Raw genomic sequence first — 23,163 nt, 5'->3', positions numbered from 1 at the left:
GGAAAAATCCATTAAATGGAAAATGAGTGCCAGTTTAGGGACAGTAATGAATGGGCAAGCCATGATTGCTAGTGCATTAGAACCAGTGAGAACATTCAACAAACCAGCATCTTCAATACTATGTATTCAAACTGTACTTGAGTAATCAAGAGTGAAAGGAAGCAGAGAAATATAATAAACCAAGGACGATGCTTGCTAAAACAATACTAAAGATGTTAGCGTATGAGTAACAGGTGCTGCTACAGTACTGCATACCAATCTCCCGAAAAGCTGAACTACATGGCCATTCTCTAACAGGAATTTCCTCTATTTGAGATAACAAGAAAAGTTTTGCAGTTCATGCTTCACATGAACTTCTGCCCCCTTCATCACCAGGGATTTGCCATATCGATGAATTCCTGAGTGGGAAGAATGAATGGGCCCATTTACCAGATAATTATTCTGGGAGTTAATAATTTCACAGTAAATTTCCCAGAAGTATCACTGGGGCACTGCAGAGGAACCTGTGCCTGTTCAGATATGAACACAGTGACCATACAAATGTTGCTACTACCTACAAAACATATTAATAGCTCAATCCCATTTTCCCAGGAATAACCAGGATCAGATTCACAACAACTAACTGGGTCACTCCCACATCTTTATCTTAATCACAATTGAGAATCATTCCAAAATCACCAGTCATCCCTCAGATGGAGATAAATGTTTAGCAAAGTGGTTGCCTAGTCTACATTAGATCTCATCTATTGCATATGGTGCTGATCCCTTAGCTTAGAGACCAAACTCGATTTTGCTCCAGATTCCAGCACCTGCAGTTTCTTGTGTCTCTGCTTTCAATGATATGTCTTCCTCTAAAATAAATCTTTGATTTACAAAACAGAACAAGTGTATTCTACAGTGTCCCACAAGTTGGGAGCTGAAATGAAGTTTGAAATTTGCTTAACGCACAGACTGACATTGACTTCTCAAGCCCTGTTATAATTTATAAAGTGTTAAAAAGGTACAGTACCACAGTCACACACAATCCAAAGGCCAAGAGTTTAAATCCCATTGTTAAAATATGTGGAAATCAAACCAACAGATATAGTAAGTTTTGGGGTAGCCCAGAGAAGTCAAGATGGAAAAATCTCAACTCACTCCTCAGTCTCTGTTTCAATCCATCGCTATCATCAATTATTCAGAGCCTCCTCCACAATCTATTGTTTCACATTTGGAATCAGCAGCCACTTCATCTCCATTCCCTCAATCTATTCACTCATTATCCTTTCCCTGAACTCTCCATATTCTCACAACCTCCCCTGCCCTATCCGTCTCTCATCTGGCATCAACAATTCAGTCCTACCTTCTATCATCAACTTCCCCAGAATTTTTTTTTTACCCGTTGATGGGGTCAATTTAAATAAACTATTGGATTCAGATTCCAATCTGCCTTTAACTGGACACGCTGGAGACAACTCTTTGCTACAGATTTACGTCCTTTAATTGGCATTTACAGCTTACTAGCAGATATGCTCCTACATCTCAACAATGGTACAAAGCACAGGGGCTCTCATACAGAGAAATTACACTTTACTGTAATAAAGATTTAATTAGTAGATCTGAACTAGGTCCCTCATGTTAAGAGGAAATTTTTAACCACCTTCAACATGAAATATAACTAAGAATCATTGAGCTACTGAAAGCATTATATGAATTAATCTTACAATAACATTCAACATGATTCCAGTTATATCTAATCTTATTCAGACCAGTAACCCTGACTACCCACAAAACTTGACAAACATTAGATAAAAATGCAAGTGGATTCTGTGCTGATTATATCAATTATCTGCAGGCCTGCTGGCCAGATTTCACAGGCAGGATAAACTCTGGTTGTTTTCTCTGGAGCAATGGAGGCTGAGGGGAGAGCTGATAGAGATTTATAAGATCATGAGAGACATAGGTAGAGCAGACAGAGAGTACTTGTTTTCAGGATTGAAATGTCTAATCCCAGAGGGCATGCATTGAAAGTGAGTGCAGGTAGGTTCAAGGGAGATGTGAGGGGCAAGTTCTTTTACTCAGAGAGTAGTGGATAAGGGGAATGTGCTGCCTGGTATAGTGGTAGAGGCAAATACATTAGAGGCTCGTCAGAGATGTTTAGATAGGCATATAGTTGTAAGGGAGATGGAGGGATATGTACATTGTGTAGGTAGGAGGGATTAGTGTTTGGGTGTTTTTGCTTCGCTTTTTTAGCTGGTTTGACACAACATTGTGGATTGAATGGTCTGTTGCTGTGCTGTACTATACATTACCAGACTAGGTACGAAACAGATGACTGTTATTTAGGGCACTAAGTACTTAAATGCAATTTTGAAGTCTGAAAGCATAATATGGGATGCAAATCATATCTGAAATACACAAAGTTAGTGTATCACTGAACATGAGCCCCTCATTACCACTTCATTACACAGATACTTCTCTATGTCTCACACCACGATCAACAAAGCCTCAAAAATCTCCAATCTGAATTCCCTCTGCACTCTTGAGGTAAGTACCATGCATCCCTGAAAATCAAGGTGGTGGGTCCCGGGCCCGAGAGGGTATCGAAGCAGTCGGGCCCCGGCCCGAGAGTGCAGAATGACCAACTGTTTGGGTTCAAGGTCCATTCAGAAAGTTAATGGCGGAGGGGAAAAAAACAATTCCTGAATCAATGACTGTGTACCTTCAGGCTCCTGTACCTCCTTCCTTGATGGTAGCAATGAGAAGAGGGCATATCCTGGGTTACAGGTGTCCTTAATTATGGATGTCACCATCGCTCCTTAAAGATGTCTTGGATCCTGGATGCTGGAGAGGCTAGTGCCCATGATGGAGCTGAGTTCACAACTTTCTGCAGTTCCAATACCCGCCCCCCCCAATGCCAGATGGTGATGTAGCCAGTTAAAACGCTCTCCACAGTACATTTGGAGTGTAGGGTTGATGCTACAACACCACTCAACTAGCTGTCACCTTCTCATCATCATCTGAGATTCTGCCAACAATAGTTGTGTCATCAGCAAATTTATAGATGGCATTTGAGCTGTGCCTAACCACATAGTCATGGTTGTAGGGAGAGTACAGCAGTGGGCTAAGCACACATGCTTGAGGTGTGCCTGCGTTGATTATCAGAAAGGTGGAGATGTTTTGAGCTTTTGATCAGAACTATAGGAATGATTGTGTTAAACGCTGAGCTGTAGTCAATAAACAGCAGTCTGACGTAAGCAACACACATCAAAATTGCTGGTGAACGCAGCAGGCCAGGCAGCATCTCTAGGAAGAGGTACAGTCGACATTTCGGGCTGAGACCCTTCGTCAGGACTAACTGAAGGAAGAGCTAGTAAGAGATTTGAAAGTGGGATGGGGAGGGGGGAGATCCAAAATATTAGGAGAAGACAGGAGGCGGAGGGATGGAGCCAAGAGCTGGACAGGTGATTGGCAAAAGCGATAGGAAAAGGGGGAGGAGGGGGAAAGAACCCAGAGGATGGGCAAGGAGTATAGTCAGAGGGACAGAGGGAGAAAAAGAAGAGAGAGAGAGAGAGAGAAAGAATGTGTGTATATAAATAAATAACGGATGGGGTACAAGGGGGAAGTGGGGCATTAGTGGAAGTTAGAGAAGTCAATGTTCATGCCATCAGGTTGGAGGCTACCCAGACAGAATATAAGGAGTTGTTCCTCCAACCTGAATGTGGCTTCATCTTTACAGTAGAGGAAGCTGTGGATAGACATATCAGAATGGGAATGGGATGTGGAATTAAGATGTGTGGCCCTGGGAGATCCTGCTTTCTCTGGCGGACAGAGCGTAGGTGTTCAGCAAAACAATCTCCCAGCCTGCGTCAGGTCTTGCCAATATATAGAAGGCCACGTCGGGAGCACCGGACACAGTATATCACCCCAGCCGACGCACAGGTGAAGTGTCGCCTCACCTGGAAGGACTGTCTGGGGCCCTGAATGGTGGTAAGGGAGGAAGTGTAAGGGCATGTGTAGCACTTGTTCCACGAGGAACAACACCTTATATTCCATCTGGGTAGCCTCCAACCTGATGGCATGAACATTGACTTCTCTGACTTCCACTAATGCCCCACCTCCCCCTCGTACCCCATCCGTTATTTATTTATATACACACATTCTTTCTCTCTCTCTCCTTTTTCTCCCTCTGTCCCTCTGACTATACCCTTTGCCCATCCTCTGGGTTTTTCCCCCCTCCCCCTTTTCCTTCTCCCTGGGCCTCCTGTCCCATGATCCTCTCATATCCCTTTTGCCAATCACCTGTCCAGCTCTTGGCTCCATCCCTCCCCCTCCTGTCTTCTCCTATCATTTTGGTTCTCCCCCCTCCCCCTCCCACCTTCAAATTTCTTACTAGCTCTTCCTTCAGTTAGTCCTGACGAAGGATCTCGGCCCGAAACATCGACTGTACCTCTTCCTAGAGATGCTGCCTGGCCTGCTGCGTTCACCAGCAACTTTGATGTGTGTTGCTTAAATTTCCAGCATCTGCAGAATTCCTCGTGTTTGAGTCTGACGTAAGTATTTGTATTGTCCAGGTGATCCAAATCCACATGAAGAGCCAATGAGATCACATCCACTGTAGACCTACTGTGGCAATAGGCAAAGTGCAGTGCATCCAGACATTTGCTTGGGCTGGAGTTGATTCTAGCCATGACCAGCCTCTCAAAGCACTTAATCACTGTGGATGTGAGTATTACAGGATGAAAATCATTAATCACCATGCCCTTCTTGGCTACTTGTATGGCTGTTGCCCTTTTGAAGCAGGTGGGAACTTCTGACTGTAGCAATGAGAGATTGAAAATGACCTTGAACACACCCACCAGCTGGTTGGCACAAGTTATCAGAAGCCTACCAGGTATACCAACAGCGCCTATCGCCTTTCGTGGATTCACCCTCTTGAAAGAATTTCTGACATCGGCCTCCGAGACAGAAATCACAGGGTCACTGGATGCTGTAGGTATCCTCATACCTTTAGTTTTATTCTTCCTTTCAAAGCGTGCATAAAAGCAAGTAAAATATCACTGCCATTCATGGTGTAAGGTTTTATTTTGTAGGAAGTAATGGCCTGCAAACCCTGCAGCATTGACGTGCATCTGATTCCACCTCTAACCTCAATCAAAATTGCTCTTTTGTTCTTGAAAAAAGTCCTCCGTAAGTCGTACCTAGTTTTCTTGTACAGTCCTGGATCACCAGACTTCAATGCCACAGATCTAGCCCTCAGCAGACTACAAGTCTCCTGGCTTTTTGATTTGGGTACAGTATGTACTGTATGTTCTCATAGGCACACACCCATCCACACAGATTTTAGTGAAGTCAGTGACAGCTGCGGCATATTCATTCAGACTCGAAGATGAATCCCTAAATATTGACCAGTCCACAGACTCCTGTAAGTGCTCCTCCACCTCCCTTGTCCATAGCTTCTTGGTCCTCACTACTGGTGCTGCGATCTTCAGTCTCTACCAATATTCAGGGAGTAGAAGTGCAGCCAGGTGATCAGACTATCCAAAGTGTGGGCATGGAATGGCATTCTTGATGGTAGCATCATCATCAAGTTTGTACAACTTTTTTTCCTGCATATTGGGTGCTTGACAGTGTTTCTTCTTTAATGGGTTCTATTGGGTTTCTTTGTTTTGTGGCTGCACGTAAGGAGACAAATCATGCCACAAATGTGCTGGACAGAGACCATCTCTAAAAGGAGAGTTCAACCACCCATCCTTGACATTCAATGGCCTGCCACAAATACATTGCTGCTACAAGAGTGAGTACACTTCAGAGACAGCTTAGGGTAGTTCAGGACCACCTATGCCCTTCTTCCACGTACAAGACACAAGTCAGGAATGATGGAGCTCAGTGTATTTTTTCTCCCTGACCAAAGTATTGCAAGGCTTTGGTAGTCACAGCAGAAGCCCTCATCACACTTAAATAATATATGGATGTGTCCTGAACTGCAGGGTTACATACCTGGTGCTGGAAGTTAGGATTAGGTTGAGTAGCTGTTGTTCAGCAAGTACAAAAACGGCCATTTGAATGGAATTTTTCCTTCTGAATCATTGATTTTCTATGATAGCTAAAATCTCTAACCTAGAACCTGATTCTTGACTAAAACTCTTTGCCCTTCTAACTGTATTATCTACTGATTTTAAATCCTTTCAGCTACCTTTCTCAATATTCTTGAATCTTGGATGGTTTTCCCCAATTTAGCCCATCATGATAAACAATTTTCATTCGTTGTGGTGCTGACCTCCAGAATTGAATTTTACTTGTCAGTCTGTTCTACATTAAATTCCTAGGCATTTTTTATATTTGAAGTTTCCCCTCACGTTCCCCTTAAACTTTTCACCTTTCACCCTTATCGCATGATCTCAAGTAGTAGTCTCACCCAACCTCAGTGGAAAAAATCCTGCTTGTGTTTACCCTATCTATCACCCTCATAATTTTGTATACCTCTATCAAATCTCCTCTCAATGTTCTACGTTCCAAGGAATAAAGTCCTAACCCTATTAAATCTTACCATATAACCCATATAACTCAGGTTCTCCAAACCCAGCAACATCCCCTTGTAAATTTTCTCTGTACTCTTTCAACCTTATTAACATCTTTCCTGTAGGTAGATACTCCAAATTAGGCCTCACTAATGTCTTATACAACTTCAACACAACATCCTATCTCCCGTACACAATACTTTGATTTTTGAGGGCCAGTGTGCCAAAAGCGTTTTTCTATGACCCTATCAACCTGTGACGCTACTTTCAATGAATTATGTATCTGTATTCTCAGATCTCTCTCTTGCATTAATACAGCACCTCACACCTGTTGCATTAAGTTCCATCTGCCATTTTTCAGCCCATTTTTCCAGCTTTCCACTGTCCTGCTGGTATCTCTACCGTTCCTAACTGAGCAACTATAAAGAAGTAAAAAAATAATAAATTATGGGGGAGAAAAAAAACTACCTACAAGTTTTTGTTTGCTTTCTCTGACTAAAGCCTCTCCTTGCTGGAGCCTTGAAGAGCTAAAGCCTCAAAGCCTCCACTCTAGCTCCTTCCACTCCAATGATGGCCACTCCGAAATATAGGCCATTTGCTTTTTCCTGCCTTACTTTAATTTGTTCTTGTCAATCAATCCCGAATGCTCATTGGGCGCTGCTCAATGCTCTAAGCTGCTGCAAGCCGCTGCCTTTTCACTTGAAGTTATAGCCTATGCTTTGTGACACAAATCATCAACCGGAATTGAGAAGAAGACTAATAAAATCCAATGATTCAGATATTTTACAGAAGCAGAAGCACATTTGTACTTTTCAGCACTACAACTAGGTAGGGAAGAGTAGCTTTGCCCCATAAAGCCCTGATTAATAGAAAATAATACCCAAATATGATAGATCAGCGGTCCCCAACCACCAGGCCGCAAAGCATGTGCTACCGGGCCACGAGGAAACAATATGATTTGGCGATATGAGTCAACTGCACCTTTCCTCATTCCCTGTCACGCACTGTTGAGCCATTACACATGTGAGGTCATTGCCCGCGCGTCATCCATGTCAGCGGGGGAAGTAGATCAACTCCTCGAGCTTGCAAATGACGGCGGGCTGAAAAGTATGTTTGACATGACATCTTTGCTGGCATTCTGGATCAAAGTCAAGGCGAAATATCCTGAGATAGCCACGAAAGCACTGAAAACGTTGCTTCCATTTCCAACATTTTTCTGCAAAGCGGAGTTTTCTGCAATGAATGCAACGAAAACTAAATTGCAGAATAGACTGGACATAAGGAATCCCGTTCAAGTATCACTGTCTCCCATCACCCCTCGATAGGACCGTTTTGTTGCAGGGAAACAAGCCCAGGGCTCCCACTGATTCTGCAATATTGGTGTGATGCAATGATTTTATATGTTCATACTGGGAAAATATGTGCTGTGTGTTTAATATCCAAATGTTACTTAAAATGTTATGATGCTATTGACTTATAAGTGACTTATATAACCATATAACAATTACAGCACGGAAACAGGCCATCTCGGTCTTCTAGTCCGTGCCGAACGCTACTCTCACCTAGTCCAACCCACCTGCACTCAGCCCATAATCCTCCATTCCTTTCCTGTCCCTATACCTACCCAATTTTTCTTTAAATGATAATATCGAACCTGCCTCTACCACTTCTACTGGAAGTTCGTTCAACACTTACTTCAAGCTCCCCATATATTGACTTATCACTATATTCATGTGAGGAAAATATGCGCTATGTGTTTAATATTAAATTCGTTAGATAAATCCTTTTAGAAACGAATTTGAATGTATTAGCCACTTATCACCTATAGTCCAGTCGTGATTAACACCCCACCCCCCCCATACAGAATCGCCAAAAACAATTTGCAGACAAAACATCGGCACGTACACGCATGTGCACTGGTGCCAGCCCAAGGCTTCATAGTCATTGTAGTCTTTCTCGGGGTAAACACAACATATTTGACTGCTATTCTTGTCCGTTGGCAACCCTACCCACCCCTCCCCGCCCCCCCCGGGTCAGCCGGTCCGCAAGAATATTGACAATATTAAACCGGTCCGCAGTGCAAAAAAGGTTGGGGACCCCTGTGATAGATAATTACATCAGTCTTCAACGAGACTAATTTTACACACATCCATGGGATTTTTATCTTCAGGACACAATCCTATAAAAGCAACAGTAACAGACTTTAGACTTCAGTTGCATAAGTTAAATGTTAATTCTTAAGCAGAATACTCACCTTCACTAGACCAAAAATAATATAAATAAGTACATGAAATTAGACACAAAGATGGCAACCACAGGGTAGTCAGTATTGGTACTGGAGAGTCATCGAGCAAAGAGCCTTTTGGCCCACTACACCCATGCCGGATATCGAGTATCCCCATCTGCACTAATCCTATTTGTAAGCACTTGATGTCTTGGTGATTCAAGTGATTGTCTAATGGCTAACTCACTGAATGGCACTCTTGCCTTGGAGGTGGAAGACTGTGGATTCAAGCTCTGCTCCAGATACTGGGGTTCCAAGTTGATCCCAACAGAGGAGGAGCTAAGCTGAGACACTACAGTTAAATGATATCTTGTCTGCCCTCTCTAATGAATGAAAAGGATCTCAAGGGACAATTTAAAGACGAGCAAGACAGAGTCCTGGTTAATACTGCACCCCCCCCACCACACACACACACAAATATGGTGAGATTGCCTAGGCAAAACTGCATTCTTAATTCTGGTATTCAAACATTCCCTATCCCTCTGAAAGACATGGTAAACTGAGTTTAGAGTCTAAATTTAGAGTACCCAGGGCAAGTCTGTAGAATGAGAAAAAACTCTCACTTCGCCAGAGTTGTTTTTACCTGAGGCACCAACTTGCATTTCAATTCTTTTCAGGTGATGTTCTTCAAGATTGAGTAGCTATCTAACTCTGTACTGTCACAAACACACAACATATGAACAAAGAGAATGCACAGCCACCCCAATTCATTGTTTAATTTCCTTATACATAAGCTGCCATTTGCCCTATCAAGTCCACGTCAGCCCAATCCCTCACTAAGTTTCCCCTGCAACCATTCTCCCTAAGTTTCCACAAGGTCCCTCTCAGTCTCTACCACCTACCGATGCAAGAAGCAATTAATAGTAGGCAAATAACTTACCAATCTGCAAATCTTTGGGACATGGTCACAGAGACTATTTACAGGCAACCTCAGTCCCTTTCTGACTCATACATGTATTTTCTGTAGATTTAGCAATTGCCTGAAGGTATGTGAACATTAATCTGACAGCAATGGTGACATGATGTAAGTACCAAGCATGGTAAAAATGTGAGTTGTAAGGAGGATGCTGACAGATACATTAAGCAAGTGGTAAAAGTATCAACAGTAGTAAAATGTGGGGAAAATGTGAATTTATGTGAGTAAAGCAATAAAATAGTGAGAAACTAGTTCTCAGGAAACCTCTGTACTGATGTATGGAAGTAAGCATACACATAACTAATAAGGAAGGCAGGTGGTATGCCCGTATTTACTGTAGCAGGCTTGCAAGGAGTCTTGCTGTGATTGTACAGAGCTATGAAGAGATGTGTTTTATAGTACAGTGTGTAGTTTTCATCTTTGCATCCAAAAGAGGCAAAAATTGCCCGGAAGTCAGTGGAATGTAGATTCTCAAGTCCAATTCTTGAGGTTCTACTATAAAGCAAGCCCTTCAACTGGACAGCATAGAAACAGAGGGTACATTTTTTCAAGATAGGAGCCACCCATTTAACACAAGATAAATAGTGATTTTTTTTTACTGTTTGAGAGGGATAATAATGCTCAGTCAGTGAGAATATTCAATGCATGGTGACAGGCTTTAGATAATAAGAAAATCAGAAGACATTGGTACCAAATAGAAGTGGACCAAGTTCATGAGCAGCCACGGTCAGACTGACAGGTCCAGCGTGTTCAACAGACAGCAAGGCAGATTTACTGCTCCTATTTTGTTCATTTTTAGGATTAACGCAACACACAAAGCATGAAACATCTAATAGATTTCTAGGTTTAGATTAAGCTAATTGTAATGCAACAAGGCCTATTAATCTGTGAAAACTTGATAACAGACAAAAACAACAGCAGAGTGGTGAAAGTGTTCATAATGAGACAAGTGAATCAATTTATATTCCTTGGGGTAAGTGCACCACTTTTTAATAAAAATAGCCTGAATGACGAAGGAGATAAAGAGCAGCATAAATTAAAAAGACAAAGCATGTAAAATGCAAAATCTAACACAAATTTTCACAGATATACAGCAAACGGTGACAGGACATGCAGTAACAGCTAACCAATGAGATTGTGAAAAGAAACTTGCAAGTATTTCAGATATCAGCGTGTTCTTTTCACTGATAAATTAGGTGAAAGCTGGTCATGAGGAATGTGGGCAAAAAGATGATTTTGGTAGTATTATCCATATGAATAAGAAATTGGCAGAAATGTGGAACAATTATAGTAAAGGAAGAAAAATGGCATTTTGGACAATTAAAAATGTTGAATTTTGGTATTGACTAGATAAAATTGAAACAAATCAACAGCGAAGAAGAAAAAAATGGCACTAAACAGTAACATATCCTTAGTAGCAGATTGCTTACAAAGTCATAGAGGGAAACAAACCCTTTGCTCCTCCGTATCCCTGCTGACTATCAATCATCCATTTACACTAATCCTCCTTTAACAACTTGTTAAGAGTTCTTACCACATCCCCATCAACTTCCCCTCACATTCTATCAATCAATACAACCTAATGGTAACTTATAATGACTAATTAATCTAACATTCCGCACATCTTTAGGAAGTGGGGGGGAAACCAGAGCACCTGGAGAAACCCACACCGTCATAAGAATGTGCAGACTCCAGACAGCACCTCGAGTCAGGATTTACAGTAGCTCTATTACCTGTGCCACAGGTTCCACCAATGATATACAAGTGTCCCCTGCTTTTTGAATGTTCGCTTTACGACACCTCTCTGTTACGAAAGACCTGCATTAGTTACCTGTTTTCGCTAACAGAAGGTGTTTTCACTGTTACGAAAAAAGGCAGCACGCGCCCCGAGCAGCCAAGCTCCTCCCTCGGAACTGCATTCTAGCCAGCACTGTTTAAACACGTGCCTGTGAGCATCTGTGCTTTATGTCGATTTATTTTGAGCATCCGTTTGCAAGATGAGTTCTAAGGTATTGGAAAAGCCTAAAAGAGCTCGTAAGGGTGTTACACTTAGCGTAAAACTAGACATAATTAAGCATTTCGATCGTGGTGAACGAAGTAAGGACAAAGTGAGTTTGGCTTGTGGAAGTTGACGAAGATAATGTTGAAGAGGTTTGGCATCCCATGACCAAGAACTGATAGATGAAGAGCAATTGGAAGAGGAAAGGATAACAATCGAAACCGAATGTAGTAGCCAACGGACCGAAAGTGAAGTCGTCCAGGGACTGAACGTGAAGCAAATGCGTGAGATTTTCGCTGCAATGATTGCAGAAAAGTACGACTTTAATCTTGAAAGGGTACGCAGGTTTAGGGCATATTTGCAGGATGGTTTGAGTGCTTACAAAGAACTGTATGATAGAAAAATGTGCAAGGCTAAGCAGTCAAGCATACTATCATTTTTCAAGCCTTCCACATCATCCACAGCAGACGACGAACCTCGACCTTCGACGTCTAGGCAGGCAGACATAGAAGAAGATGACCTGCCTGCCCTGATGGATACAGTCGACAATGAGATGACACCTTAGTGTCCCATCACCCCAGTGGTCCCAACCTCCGGGCCACAGACCGATACATTGCTGCAAAGCATGCAGTGGTGCAGCGGTAGCTGGGACGCACCCAGCACATCTTTAAGAAGAAAAGCCAAAATAAACAAGCTAATTAATTGGGTGCCGCCCGGCACGTAAATGTCGGCCCAGATCAGAGGTGATCGCAGATTGTGTCGCCTGTGATCTGGGCCGACATTTATGTGCCGGGCAGCACCTAATTAATTAGCTTGTTTATTTCGGCTTTTTTCTTAAAGATGTGCCGGATGCGTCCCGGCTACCGCTGCACCACTGCATTCTTCACGGATCGGTTTTGGTCCACGGCCTGGAGGTTGGGGACCACTGCACCACCCCAACCTCTGACGACTCAGCCTAACACACCATCATCAGTGTGCTCGGCGCTGTCTTCCCAATTTCGGTAAGTGATACTACTGTGATGGGATCCTGAATTACCCCTATGAACTGTGCTTTTGAAAAGAGAGAGAGAGAGACGAAGACTAACAGTTGGACTGTAACTTTTAAGGCAAGAGAAAGAACTGGTTAAATTTTGGATTTCTGCTGAGTTGGAGAAAGCACTGAGCAGCTCATAAGTTGCTATGGTGACCGAAGGCCACATTATTTAATGGACACTCGATGTTATGATTTTCAGCAGGTTGTTGACACTTCTCAAGGACTTTTGCCTGCTTGCATTTCTTCAGAGAGGGAGGAAGGAGGAGTTATTTGAATGACAGTTGATGCTCAGCATGAGAAGATAAAATAGGAGGTCAGATGATAGACCTCAGACAAATGTTTGGACACTGAATGAACATTGTTGTGCCTGCAGAACAAGTGGGTTTTGGAGGATCGATCAGGCGGATCAATCCATCGCTCTTGCAGTGAAAAGAGGAAAGGGGTTGACTGGTGGGGAGTTGTCCATGTGTCCACACTCGCCTAGGGGATAGCTCCACCACAGAAAACCTGTCCCCTTTGTTAAAGTCACAGTCGGTGACTTTTAAAGGATTTCGAAGGACAACGAGAAGATCGATGGCGTCAGCTCACCTGAAGACTCAAACCTCTCCCTCTTTCTCTCTCCATCACTACTCAACTTAATACCACGAACTGAACTGAACTTTACTCATCATTGTAAGACTGTATCTTTTTACCCCTAGACTTAAAGAAGTTTGGTTTTTCATACATATATTTCCACACTTACTGATATACTTATATATATAATCATTGCTAACCTGCTTGAGTTATCTACATTTATATTACTGTATTGCATAGTTACTAATAAATATTATTAGTTTATAACAATACTGGACTCCAAAGTGCTTTCCATCTCTGCTGTTTTTTTATTCCCGTCATGGGGTTCGTGAGTTTACACTGTACATACATTATTTCTACTTTATGGGGTGTATGGGGTGTCAGGGAGGGGTAGCACCTCTGGTGGGGGGAACAGTCGCGTCCTTTTCAAGGCAGTTAGTCCACCTTTGGTCCCCACCTGGCACTCAGCTCTCACCTGTGGCTCCCCGTAGCTGTTTGCATGCGACAGCGGCCACACCCCGGGCAACGGCTTCGACAAGCCGGCTAAACCAGGTGAGGGTAGTCGACGAGTCTCAAACCCTCGGTGAGATAAGGAGTTGTCTATCCCAGCATGTGAAGACAGACTCCGGCAAATTGAGCGGACGAGACTAATGGAAGGTCCAACGGTCAAGAAGGCGGTCTCTGCAAGCGTGTGGAACGTGTAGAGCAGGACAAGACACAAAAGACGTCCTGGTCATCCACTGCGCCTAGTCCCATCTCCAGCCATCTCGACTCTGCCTTGCCACTGGATCCAGATGGGAATTGGGAAGAGAGAGTGAGGTTGATGCTGCGCAACTCTCCCTCACTTAAATCCAAATCACACGCTAGTCTCGAAACCATCATAATGGTGTTGAGATCCTCATCGACGTCGACGATGGACAAACATTTCTACTTTATATAGGCTGTGTATTTTTATGTGTTATTTGGTATGATTTGGCAGCTTCATAGCTTAAAGGTTACTGGAAAGAGTGTTTCTGCCGAAAGGGCTTGCGCCGTGTTTCTGCCAAGAGCGCTTGCATGAGATTTTCGCTACAGTGGACAGTGCGGTAATGACTGTAGAAAAGTATTTCTACTTTATATAGGCTGTGTATTTATCATATCATTCCTGCTTTTACTATATGTTACTGTTATTTTAGGTTTTATGTGTTACTTGGCATGATTTGGTAGGTTATTTTTTGGGTCTGTGAACACTCACAAGTTTTTCCCATATAAATAAATGGTAATTGCTACTTCACTTTACGACATTCCGGCTTACGAACCGTTTCATAGGAACACTCTATCTTCGAATGGCGGGGGAAACCTGTCATAATAAATTTTAAAAATGAACGGAAACATCAAATGGATTTCAATACCCGTTATTCATATTTTGCATAATGGTGAAGACCTAAAAAGGGAATAGAAATTCAAATTGATTTGATAATCATGTGGAGTTCTTCAGCAAACGGTAATTATTACTGGTTAATACTAATTATAAGATAGATGGATTTTTAATTAAAAGCATTAAGGGGAGAACGATAGATTTTACAGACTAGCCAAATTCTCAAGGAATGATTGCACAGTCTTGAGGAGTAAACATCCTTTTCCTGCTGCTATGTTTCTAACAAATGGAAGCAACCCACAGGGAATATGGTTAAATGAGTAAAGCGGAGAAAATTCATTTAATTTCCATTTCCTTAATAAGTAGAAAGTTTCTTACAAATGGGAAAAGATATCATAAACATGAGAAATCCTGTAGATGCTAGAAATCCACAGCAAAACATACAAATTGCTGGAGGAGCTCAGTATGTTAGGAAGCATCTATGGAAATGAATAAACAGTCGACGTTTCAGCCGAGACCCTTCTTTAGGACTGAGAAGGAAGGGGGTAGATGCTAGAATAAAAAGGTGGGAAGAGGAGAAGGAGGATAGCAAAAAAGCGTTAGATGAAGCTAGGTGGGTAGGAAAGGTAAAGGGCTGGAGAGGGAGGAATCTGATAGGAGAGGAAATAAGAGAAAGGAAAGAAGGAGGGGATCCAGGGAAAGGTGATAGGCAGGTGAGAAGATTTCAGAGACCAGAGTTGGGAATAGAAACAGAGGGGAGGGGGAAGGAATTTTTTTTTTAAACTGGAAGGAGAAATCAATATTCATGCCATCATGTTGGAGGCTGCCCAGATGGAATATAAGGCCTTTGACTGCTTGAAGGGATGTGCTGGGCATTAGATCAATGGGGAAGGACCAAATGGACAAGGAACTCATGGAGGGAGCGATCCCTGTAGAAAATGGGGGGGGGGGGGGGGGGATGGAAGCAAAGGTGTGCTTGGTGGTAGGATCCCAGTGACACGCACAGTTTGCGTTCCTCACTTTTTCATGATTTCTAGTTCTACTTAGCAGAGGTTCATGGGTGGTAGATGAGGACAAGAGGAACTTTATCCCTGTTAAGGTGGAGGAAAGTTGGGGTGAGCTCAGATGATCAGGAAATGGAGGAGATGCAGGTGAGGGCAACATCAATGGTGGAGGAAGGGAAACCCCATTCTTTGGAGGACATTTGTGATGTCCTGGAAAGAAAGGTGCGTCTTGGGAACAATTGTGGCGGAGACGAAGAAACTAAGAAAAAGGAGTAACATTTTTACAGGAGACATGGTGGAAAGTGGTATAATAAAGATAGCCGTGGTAATCGGTAGACTTATAAAAGAGGCCAGTCAACTGTTTGTTTCCACAGTTGGAGACAGGGAGATCGAGAAAGGAGAGGGAGGCGTCAAAAATAGACCAAGTGAATTTAAGAACAGGGTGAAAGCTGAAGGCAAAGTTGATAAAATTGACGAGCCCAGCATCAACGTAGCAGAGGAACAGTTGAGATGCATTGCCAGCGCATGCTTGCAACATGGACTCTTCTGCATAGCCAACATAAAGGCAGGCATAGCTGAGCCCCTTGTGGGTGACCATGGCTAGAGTCTGGAGAAAGTGGGAGAAGCCAAAGGAAAAGCTGTTGAGAGCGAAGACTAGTTCCGCCAGGCGGCGGGTGGTGGTGGAGGGGAACTAGTTGTTTCCTTTATTGAGAGAGAAGCTTGAGAGCTTTAAGGCCTTCTTGTTGGGGAACAGAAGGGCAACAGAAATGAGGTGGTCAGGGCCAGGGAATTGAAAGTTGTTGAGGAGATGAAGAGCATGAGTAGTGTTGCGGATGTTGGTGGGAAGTGACCGAACCAAGGGGAATAGAACGGAGTCCAGACATGAAGACACAAGTTCAGTGAGACAGGAGCAGGCAGAGCCAATGAGCCTACCTGAACAGTCAGGTTTGTGGATCTTGGATAGGAAGTAGAAGCAAGCAGTGTGGGATAAGGGTGGCAGTGGATGAGAGTTCTCCAGAGTTGATGAGGTCAGTGATAGTTTGGAGGAAGAGCTGAGTGACAATGGAGCTAAACGGCAACTCCTTTGCTTGCATCTTCGGAAACAGCTTTATTTCTATCATTGATATCTCTTTTCTTCCCCTTTCAAGGTTCTTTTGAAGACCCTGACCAGGAGTTACACCCTGACTTCGGTTCTTTGAGGGAATGGGATCCACTCTAGGGCCTCACAGCTGCTTTTCGATATGCCAAGGATGTGACCTGGAAGACTAGCATGCCTTCAGGGTGCTGGATTTTCGTGGCTCTGGATGCAGGCGGATTCAAGGCTGGTGCTGTCGCAGCCGACTGATGCATCGCAGGAGAACAAGGAAGATTGGAAGTAGCCGGCTTGGTGCTGGGTGTGTGCCCAGAGGCACAGAGCTCGGAAAAGGTGACGCAACAGACTTTTAACACGAGTTGTTTTGTAATGTCTCCCCTCTCGCTGTGAAGCGGGAACACCTCTTTTTCCCTTATTAGGGAGAGAGAGCGAGCCTGTGATACGTCAAATACCAGGTGAACGAGTAGTCTTTGGGGTACTGCAAATCGGTGTCTTTATTGATGCTTTGCTGTATGCTTGAGTGCCTGATGGGGGGGGGCACCGATGCTTTTTTCCTGGTGGGGGAGGGAGGCACTCCTCTGTCTTCATGGATCTTTGTGAAGAAAAAGAATTTCAGGATGTATATTGTATATGTTTCTCTGACATTAAATGTACCTATTGAAACCTATTGATGGTGTTAGAGACAGTTTTCTGTTGGTCCCAATTTGGGTCCTCTTCAAGGCGCAGGTATGAAGAGGTGTCTCAGTGTTGCTGCCTGGCCTCAACCAGATACAGATCAGCCTGCTACACTACAACAGCACCCCCCTTGCCTGTGTGGTTTAATAGTAAGGTTGGCATTGCACAGAGAGAGTGGAGGGCAGTACGTCCAGAGGGGGTAAGGTTCAGGAGGAGAGAGGAATGCAGAAGTCGAGCTGATTGATGCTTCCTTGATAATTTGAGATGAAAAGATCCAGAGCAGGGTGTCCAAGAAGAGGAGGAGGGTTCAAGATGGAAGAAGTGGTCCTCAGTGCTGGGCGTGGAATACCTGCCAAAGAAGTGGGCTCAGAGACTAAGATGACTGAAGAAGAACTCAGCATTGTGGCGAGTACGGAAAATTTTACAACGTTTTATTTATAAATTGTTTTAGTTCACACAATGATGCATGTAGCTTGCGTTCCTCACTTTTTCACAATTTCTAGCTCTGCTGAGAATACCTCTCCTTATTCAAACCTCATCACTTCCATTTTTATTCAATCTCTGTATTTTCTCACTGATGGTTCTTCACACCATTCAACATATATTTCACGTAAGCAGTTTGATGGTCATTTAATTCATGTCATATTTGATTGGTGTATGGATTCGTTTTACTTTCCTTAAAACAAGAATGTTTGGACTAGACTTCTTGAGTCATTCTGTAATTTAGTAACATCATGGTTAATTTCAACTCCATTTCCCAACTCATTTCTTTATCCAGAAATACCGATTTACAACGTACTTGTTTGGGAGTCCTATTTTCCCCTCCTCAGGCGAAGAGGTCAGAACTGAACACAGTACTCAAAAAACAATCTTAGTGTAGCAGTAAGCAAATATTTATAGTTTTGTACTCCAATAAATTTTATAGTACGAGCTGATAAGCAACTAACTTTTCTGATCATTTGCTGGTTCTGCACATCAATTTTTTTTATTCATATACCAGGACACCCAAATGTGTCAATATTTTCTAGTTTCTCATCTAAAATAGTTTTGCTTCCCACTCAAATTGACAACTTCATATTTACCTACATTATAATCCAATTGCAGCCTTCTTTCTTAGTAATTTAAACCTGATTCTGATTCTAGACCTAATTTAACTAGGTAATATTCATCTTTGCAGTACTTCTGTACTTTCCTTATTCTTCTGCTAAACATGTTGCTTTTAGCTTAGAGGACAAATGTATATCAAAATGCTAACCATTATCTTTATTCTGTACCATCAAACACAGGGTAGGGAGACGGTGGGAGCCTTATTATGTACCTGACTATTAATTTTACCTCTCCTAAGATGACATTGAAATCATTGCTTATTCTACCTGCCAGCACTAAGATTCCTAATCTTGCCATGCACATGAATTACATAAAAAAAACAATGGAAATGGAAATAATTTCCCTGATTAATTGCCTCGTGTTTTCTCCCTCTAGGCACTGCAATTATTTGCATATTAAAAGTCTGCAAAACTCCTCTACTCACCACCATATTGTAGGCTTCTGGAACATCGGTTTCAAACTGGAACTTGCCACCCTGGTAATACCCTTCATCTGTGAATAGAAAAGGAAATAAATTCAGGTCAAACACTTTAAAGTTTTACTCCAAAACCTGCAGTATTTACCACAAATACACACTTGTTGGAAGCAATGCTTTCAAAATGTTCCTCATGTAGTTTTAACCTTGCCATGAAAAGATTCAAGATAAGCATCCTGAATCCATTCTAAACACAAGAGATTCTGCAGATACTGGCAAATCAGCTAACACACACAAAATGCTGGAGGAACTCAGCAGGTCAGGCAGCATCAGTGGAGAGGAATAAAGAATCGACACTTCTGGCCGAGACCTTTCTTCAGGACTGCTGAATCCTTTCTACAGCAATGTGTGGGAGAGAAACAGCTTGATATATTATTGAATGAGATATGATTAATGATTTCATAGAAAAATGGCATATAGTGCAATATATTTGTAAGTGTAATCACAAAATAATCTGCAGATGCTGGGGTCAAAGCAACACTCTCAACATGCTGGAGGAACTCAGCAGGTCAGGCAGCATCCGTGGAAAAGATCAGTCGACGTTTCGGCCGGGACCCTTCGTCAGGACTGAAGGGGGAAGGGGGCAGAGGCCCTATAAAGAAGGTGGGGAGAGGGTGGGGAGGAGAAGGCTGCTAGGTTCCAGGTGAAAAACCAGTAAGGGGAAAGATAAAGGGGTGGGGGAGGGAAAGCAGGGAGGTGATAGGCAGGAAAGGTGAAGGAGGAATAGGGGAAAACACAATGGGTAGTAGAAGGAGGCGGAACCAAGACGGAGGTGATAGGCAGCTGGGGGAGGGGGCAGAGTAACATAGGGATAGAGGAAGGGAGGGGGAGGGAATTACCGGAAGTTGGAGAATTCTATCAAGGGGCTGGAGACTACCTAGACGGTGTATGAGGTGTTGCTCCTCTAGCCTGAGTTTAGTCTCATCATGGCAGTAGAGGAGGCCATGTATGGACATATCTGAATGGGAATGGGAAGCAGAGTTGAAGTGGGTGGCTACTGGGAGATCCTGTCTGTTTTGGCAGACGGAGCGGAGGTGCTCGACAAAGCAGTCCCCCAATCTGCGTCGGGTTTCACCGATGTAGAGGCTGCACCGGGAGCACCGGATGCAATAGATGACCCCAACAGACTCACAAGTGAAATGTTGCCTCACTTGGAAGGGCTGTTTGGGGCCCTGAATGGTGGCAAGAGAGGAGGTGTAGGGACAGGTGTAGCACTTACGCTTACAGAGATAAGTGCCGGGTGGGAGATCCGTGGGGAGGGACATGTAGACCAGGGAGTCGCGGAGGGACCGATCCCTGCAGAAAGCGGAGAGGGGTGGAGAGGGAAAGATGTGCTTAGTGGTGGTTCCACCTCCTTCTACTACCTATTGTGTTTTCCCCTATTCCTTCTTCACCATTCCTGCCTATTACCTCCCTGCTTCCCCTCCCCGACCCCTTTATCTTTCCTCTTACTGGTTTTTCACCTGGAACCAACCAGCCTTCTCCTTCCCACCCTCCCCCCACCTTCTTTATACGGCTTCTGCCCCTTCCCTCTACAGTCCCGACGAAGGGTTCCGGCCCGAAACATCAACTGATCTTTTCCACGGATGCTGCCTGACCTGCTGAGTTCCTCCAGCGTGTTGTCAGTGTTGCTTTCTAAGTGTAATATCAACTCTGAAATATACAGTGCTGCAAATAAATCAGGTGCATGTTAGACAGAACCTGTAAGCAGCATAGTTAACGTGAGTACACTGTATGTTCCTCATTATTCACATGTCCAACAACAGTGCACCAAAAACAGATAGTCTCTTCAGAGCTGACACAAAAAGGTATTACTAGGCAGAGGAAATGATACAAGAGTTCTGGAAGAAATGTAACATTACACAATGACTGCTGGAAAGTTGAGTAAGTTGAGGGAGAATTTGGGATATTACTGAGACCCTCATTTAGGCAACAGATGCAAACCATTACTCTCAAACTTTATATACTCTCAGTAGTATATTGCACCACCTCACACCTGTACAGAATATCATATCTCACTCTCTGTCTTTCAAACATACTCCTTTTTTCTCATACACTCAAATATATCTGATATAGATTAGGGGAACGCTTTGCCAAGCACCTTTGCTCTCTTTGCTTCAGTAGTCAGGATCTCCCGGTGGCCACTCATTTCATTCCACTTCCCATTCCCGCACCGACACATCTGCCTATGGTCTCTACTGTCACAATGAAGCCAGACAGAAGCTGGAGAGGCAACTCCTCATATTCCATCTTGGTTATCTTGAACCTAATAGCTTTTAACATCAATTTCTCTAACTTACGGTAACAATTCCCTTCTGTTTTCCCTTCCCCTTGCCTGTGTGACCCCCTCACTCCTTCCTTTCCCATCCCCCACCCTCACGACCTGCCTCTGGTTCCTCACATCCTTCCCTTTATCCCATGGTCTAATGTCCTAATCTATCAGGTTCTTCCTATATAGGCCCTTTACCTCTTCGACTTACCACCTCAGAGCTTCTCATATCATTCCTCTTTGCCTACCTCCACCCACCTACCTTCCCCCTCACACTCGGACTCACTAGTACCTGCCTGCTTGTATTCTCCCCCCCCCCCTCCACTATTTTATTCTAGCTTCAGCCCCCTTTCTTTTCAATCCTGGTGAAGGTTGTGGCCTGAAATGTCAACAGTTCACTTCCCTCCATTGATGCTGCCTGACCTTCTGACCTCCTCCTGCATTTTGTGTGTGTTGCTCAAATATATCCCTATTTTCTTTAAACATGTAAGCACAAAGTATGCAAGAAAATCTGGCCAGTTAATTAGTTCACAATGCATCTGAGCCTGGCGAGACTGGTGTTCATTGTCAATCGTAGTTGTCCTGTAAAATTGATAATGGACCTCTGGATTGCTACCTGGGCCACGCACCAGTGAGGGTAAGAATAGGATGATTTGGCAGATGAATGCTTGGTGCACAAGCAGAGGCACTGTGCAGTGAGACTGTCAGGAAGGTCAGGCAGATGATAGGACAGTTTAACGAGGACAAAAGTGAAAAGATTTCTTTGATGAATACGGGACTGAAGGTGTTATATTTGAATGCAAGCAGAATAAGGTAGGTGATCTTGTAGCACAGTTAGATATTGGCAGGTATGACGTCATGGGCATCACTGAGTCGAGGCTGAAAGATTTACACTTTACACATATGTCTGTGCAGCTAAGTATAACTTCAATGCAATATTCAAGCTTTCTAATGACACCACTGTCATAGACTGAATTAAAGGTGGTGATGAATCAACAGACAGGAGGGAGGTTGAAAATCTGGCTGAGTGGTGTCATAACAACAACCTCTCACTTAATGTCAGCAAGACCAAGGAACTGATTATATCAGGAGAAGAAAACTGGAGGTCCATAAACCCTTCCTAATTGGAGGATCAGAGGTCAAGAGGGTCAGCAACCTTAATTTTGTAGGTGATATTATTTCAGAGGACCTGCCCTGGACCTAATACGCAGATGCAATTACGAAGAAAGAACAGCAGCACATTTACTTCCTTAGGAGTTTGCAGAAACTCAGCATGACATCAAAAACGTTGCCAAACATTAACAGTATATTGACTGGCTGCATCACAGCCTGGTATGGAACAGCAATACTCTTGAATGGAAAATTCTACAAAAAAAAAAGTAGATACGGCCCAGTCCATCACAAGTAAAGTCCTCCAACCATTGAGCACATCTACATGAACCACTATCACAGGAGAGCAGCATCCATTATCAGGGACCCCCACCCCACCACCCAGGACATGCTCTTTTCTTGCTGCTGCCACCAGAAATTGAATCGAATTGAATTGACTGTATTGCTTACATCCTTCATATATATGAAGAGTAAAAATCTTTACGTTATGTCTTTGTCTAAATGTGCAATGTATAGTAATTTATAATAAATATTATGTACAACAGGATAGAACATAGAAATGCAGTTGTGTCAGCATGAATCAATCAGTCTGATGGCCTGGTGGAAGAAGCTGTCCCGGAACCTGAAGGTCCTGGCTTTTATGCTGCGGTACTGTTTCTTGGATGGTAGCAGTTAGAACAGTTTGTGGTTGGGGTGTCTCGGAACCCCAATGATCCTTCGGACCCTTTTTACACATCTGTTTTTGTAAATGTCCTGAATAGTGGGAGG

General features: G+C 43.3%; 1 protein-coding gene across 8 annotated transcripts in view; it reads right to left on the bottom strand.

The window, feature by feature from the left end:
- The window catches only part of ube2f (ubiquitin-conjugating enzyme E2F (putative)), a 207,775-nt gene that overhangs the window by 62,425 nt on the left and 122,187 nt on the right, over positions 1–23,163 (bottom strand). For all 8 annotated transcript variants that reach the window (XR_011886412.1, XM_072261430.1, XM_072261428.1 and 5 more), the window contains one exon: positions 18,966–19,033. Coding sequence is in view for 7 of the 8 variants with exons in the window: in XM_072261430.1 (XP_072117531.1) it covers positions 18,966–19,033 (68 nt within the window). In the remaining variant the exon portion in view is untranslated. The remainder of the gene's footprint in view (positions 1–18,965; positions 19,034–23,163) is intronic.

This window comes from Mobula birostris, chromosome 6, assembly GCF_030028105.1.
Source record: "Mobula birostris isolate sMobBir1 chromosome 6, sMobBir1.hap1, whole genome shotgun sequence".
NCBI classification, from domain to species: domain Eukaryota; kingdom Metazoa; phylum Chordata; class Chondrichthyes; order Myliobatiformes; family Myliobatidae; genus Mobula; species Mobula birostris.
Note: the sequence above shows the minus strand (reverse complement) of the source record. Positions and strands in the feature narration are given on the sequence as shown.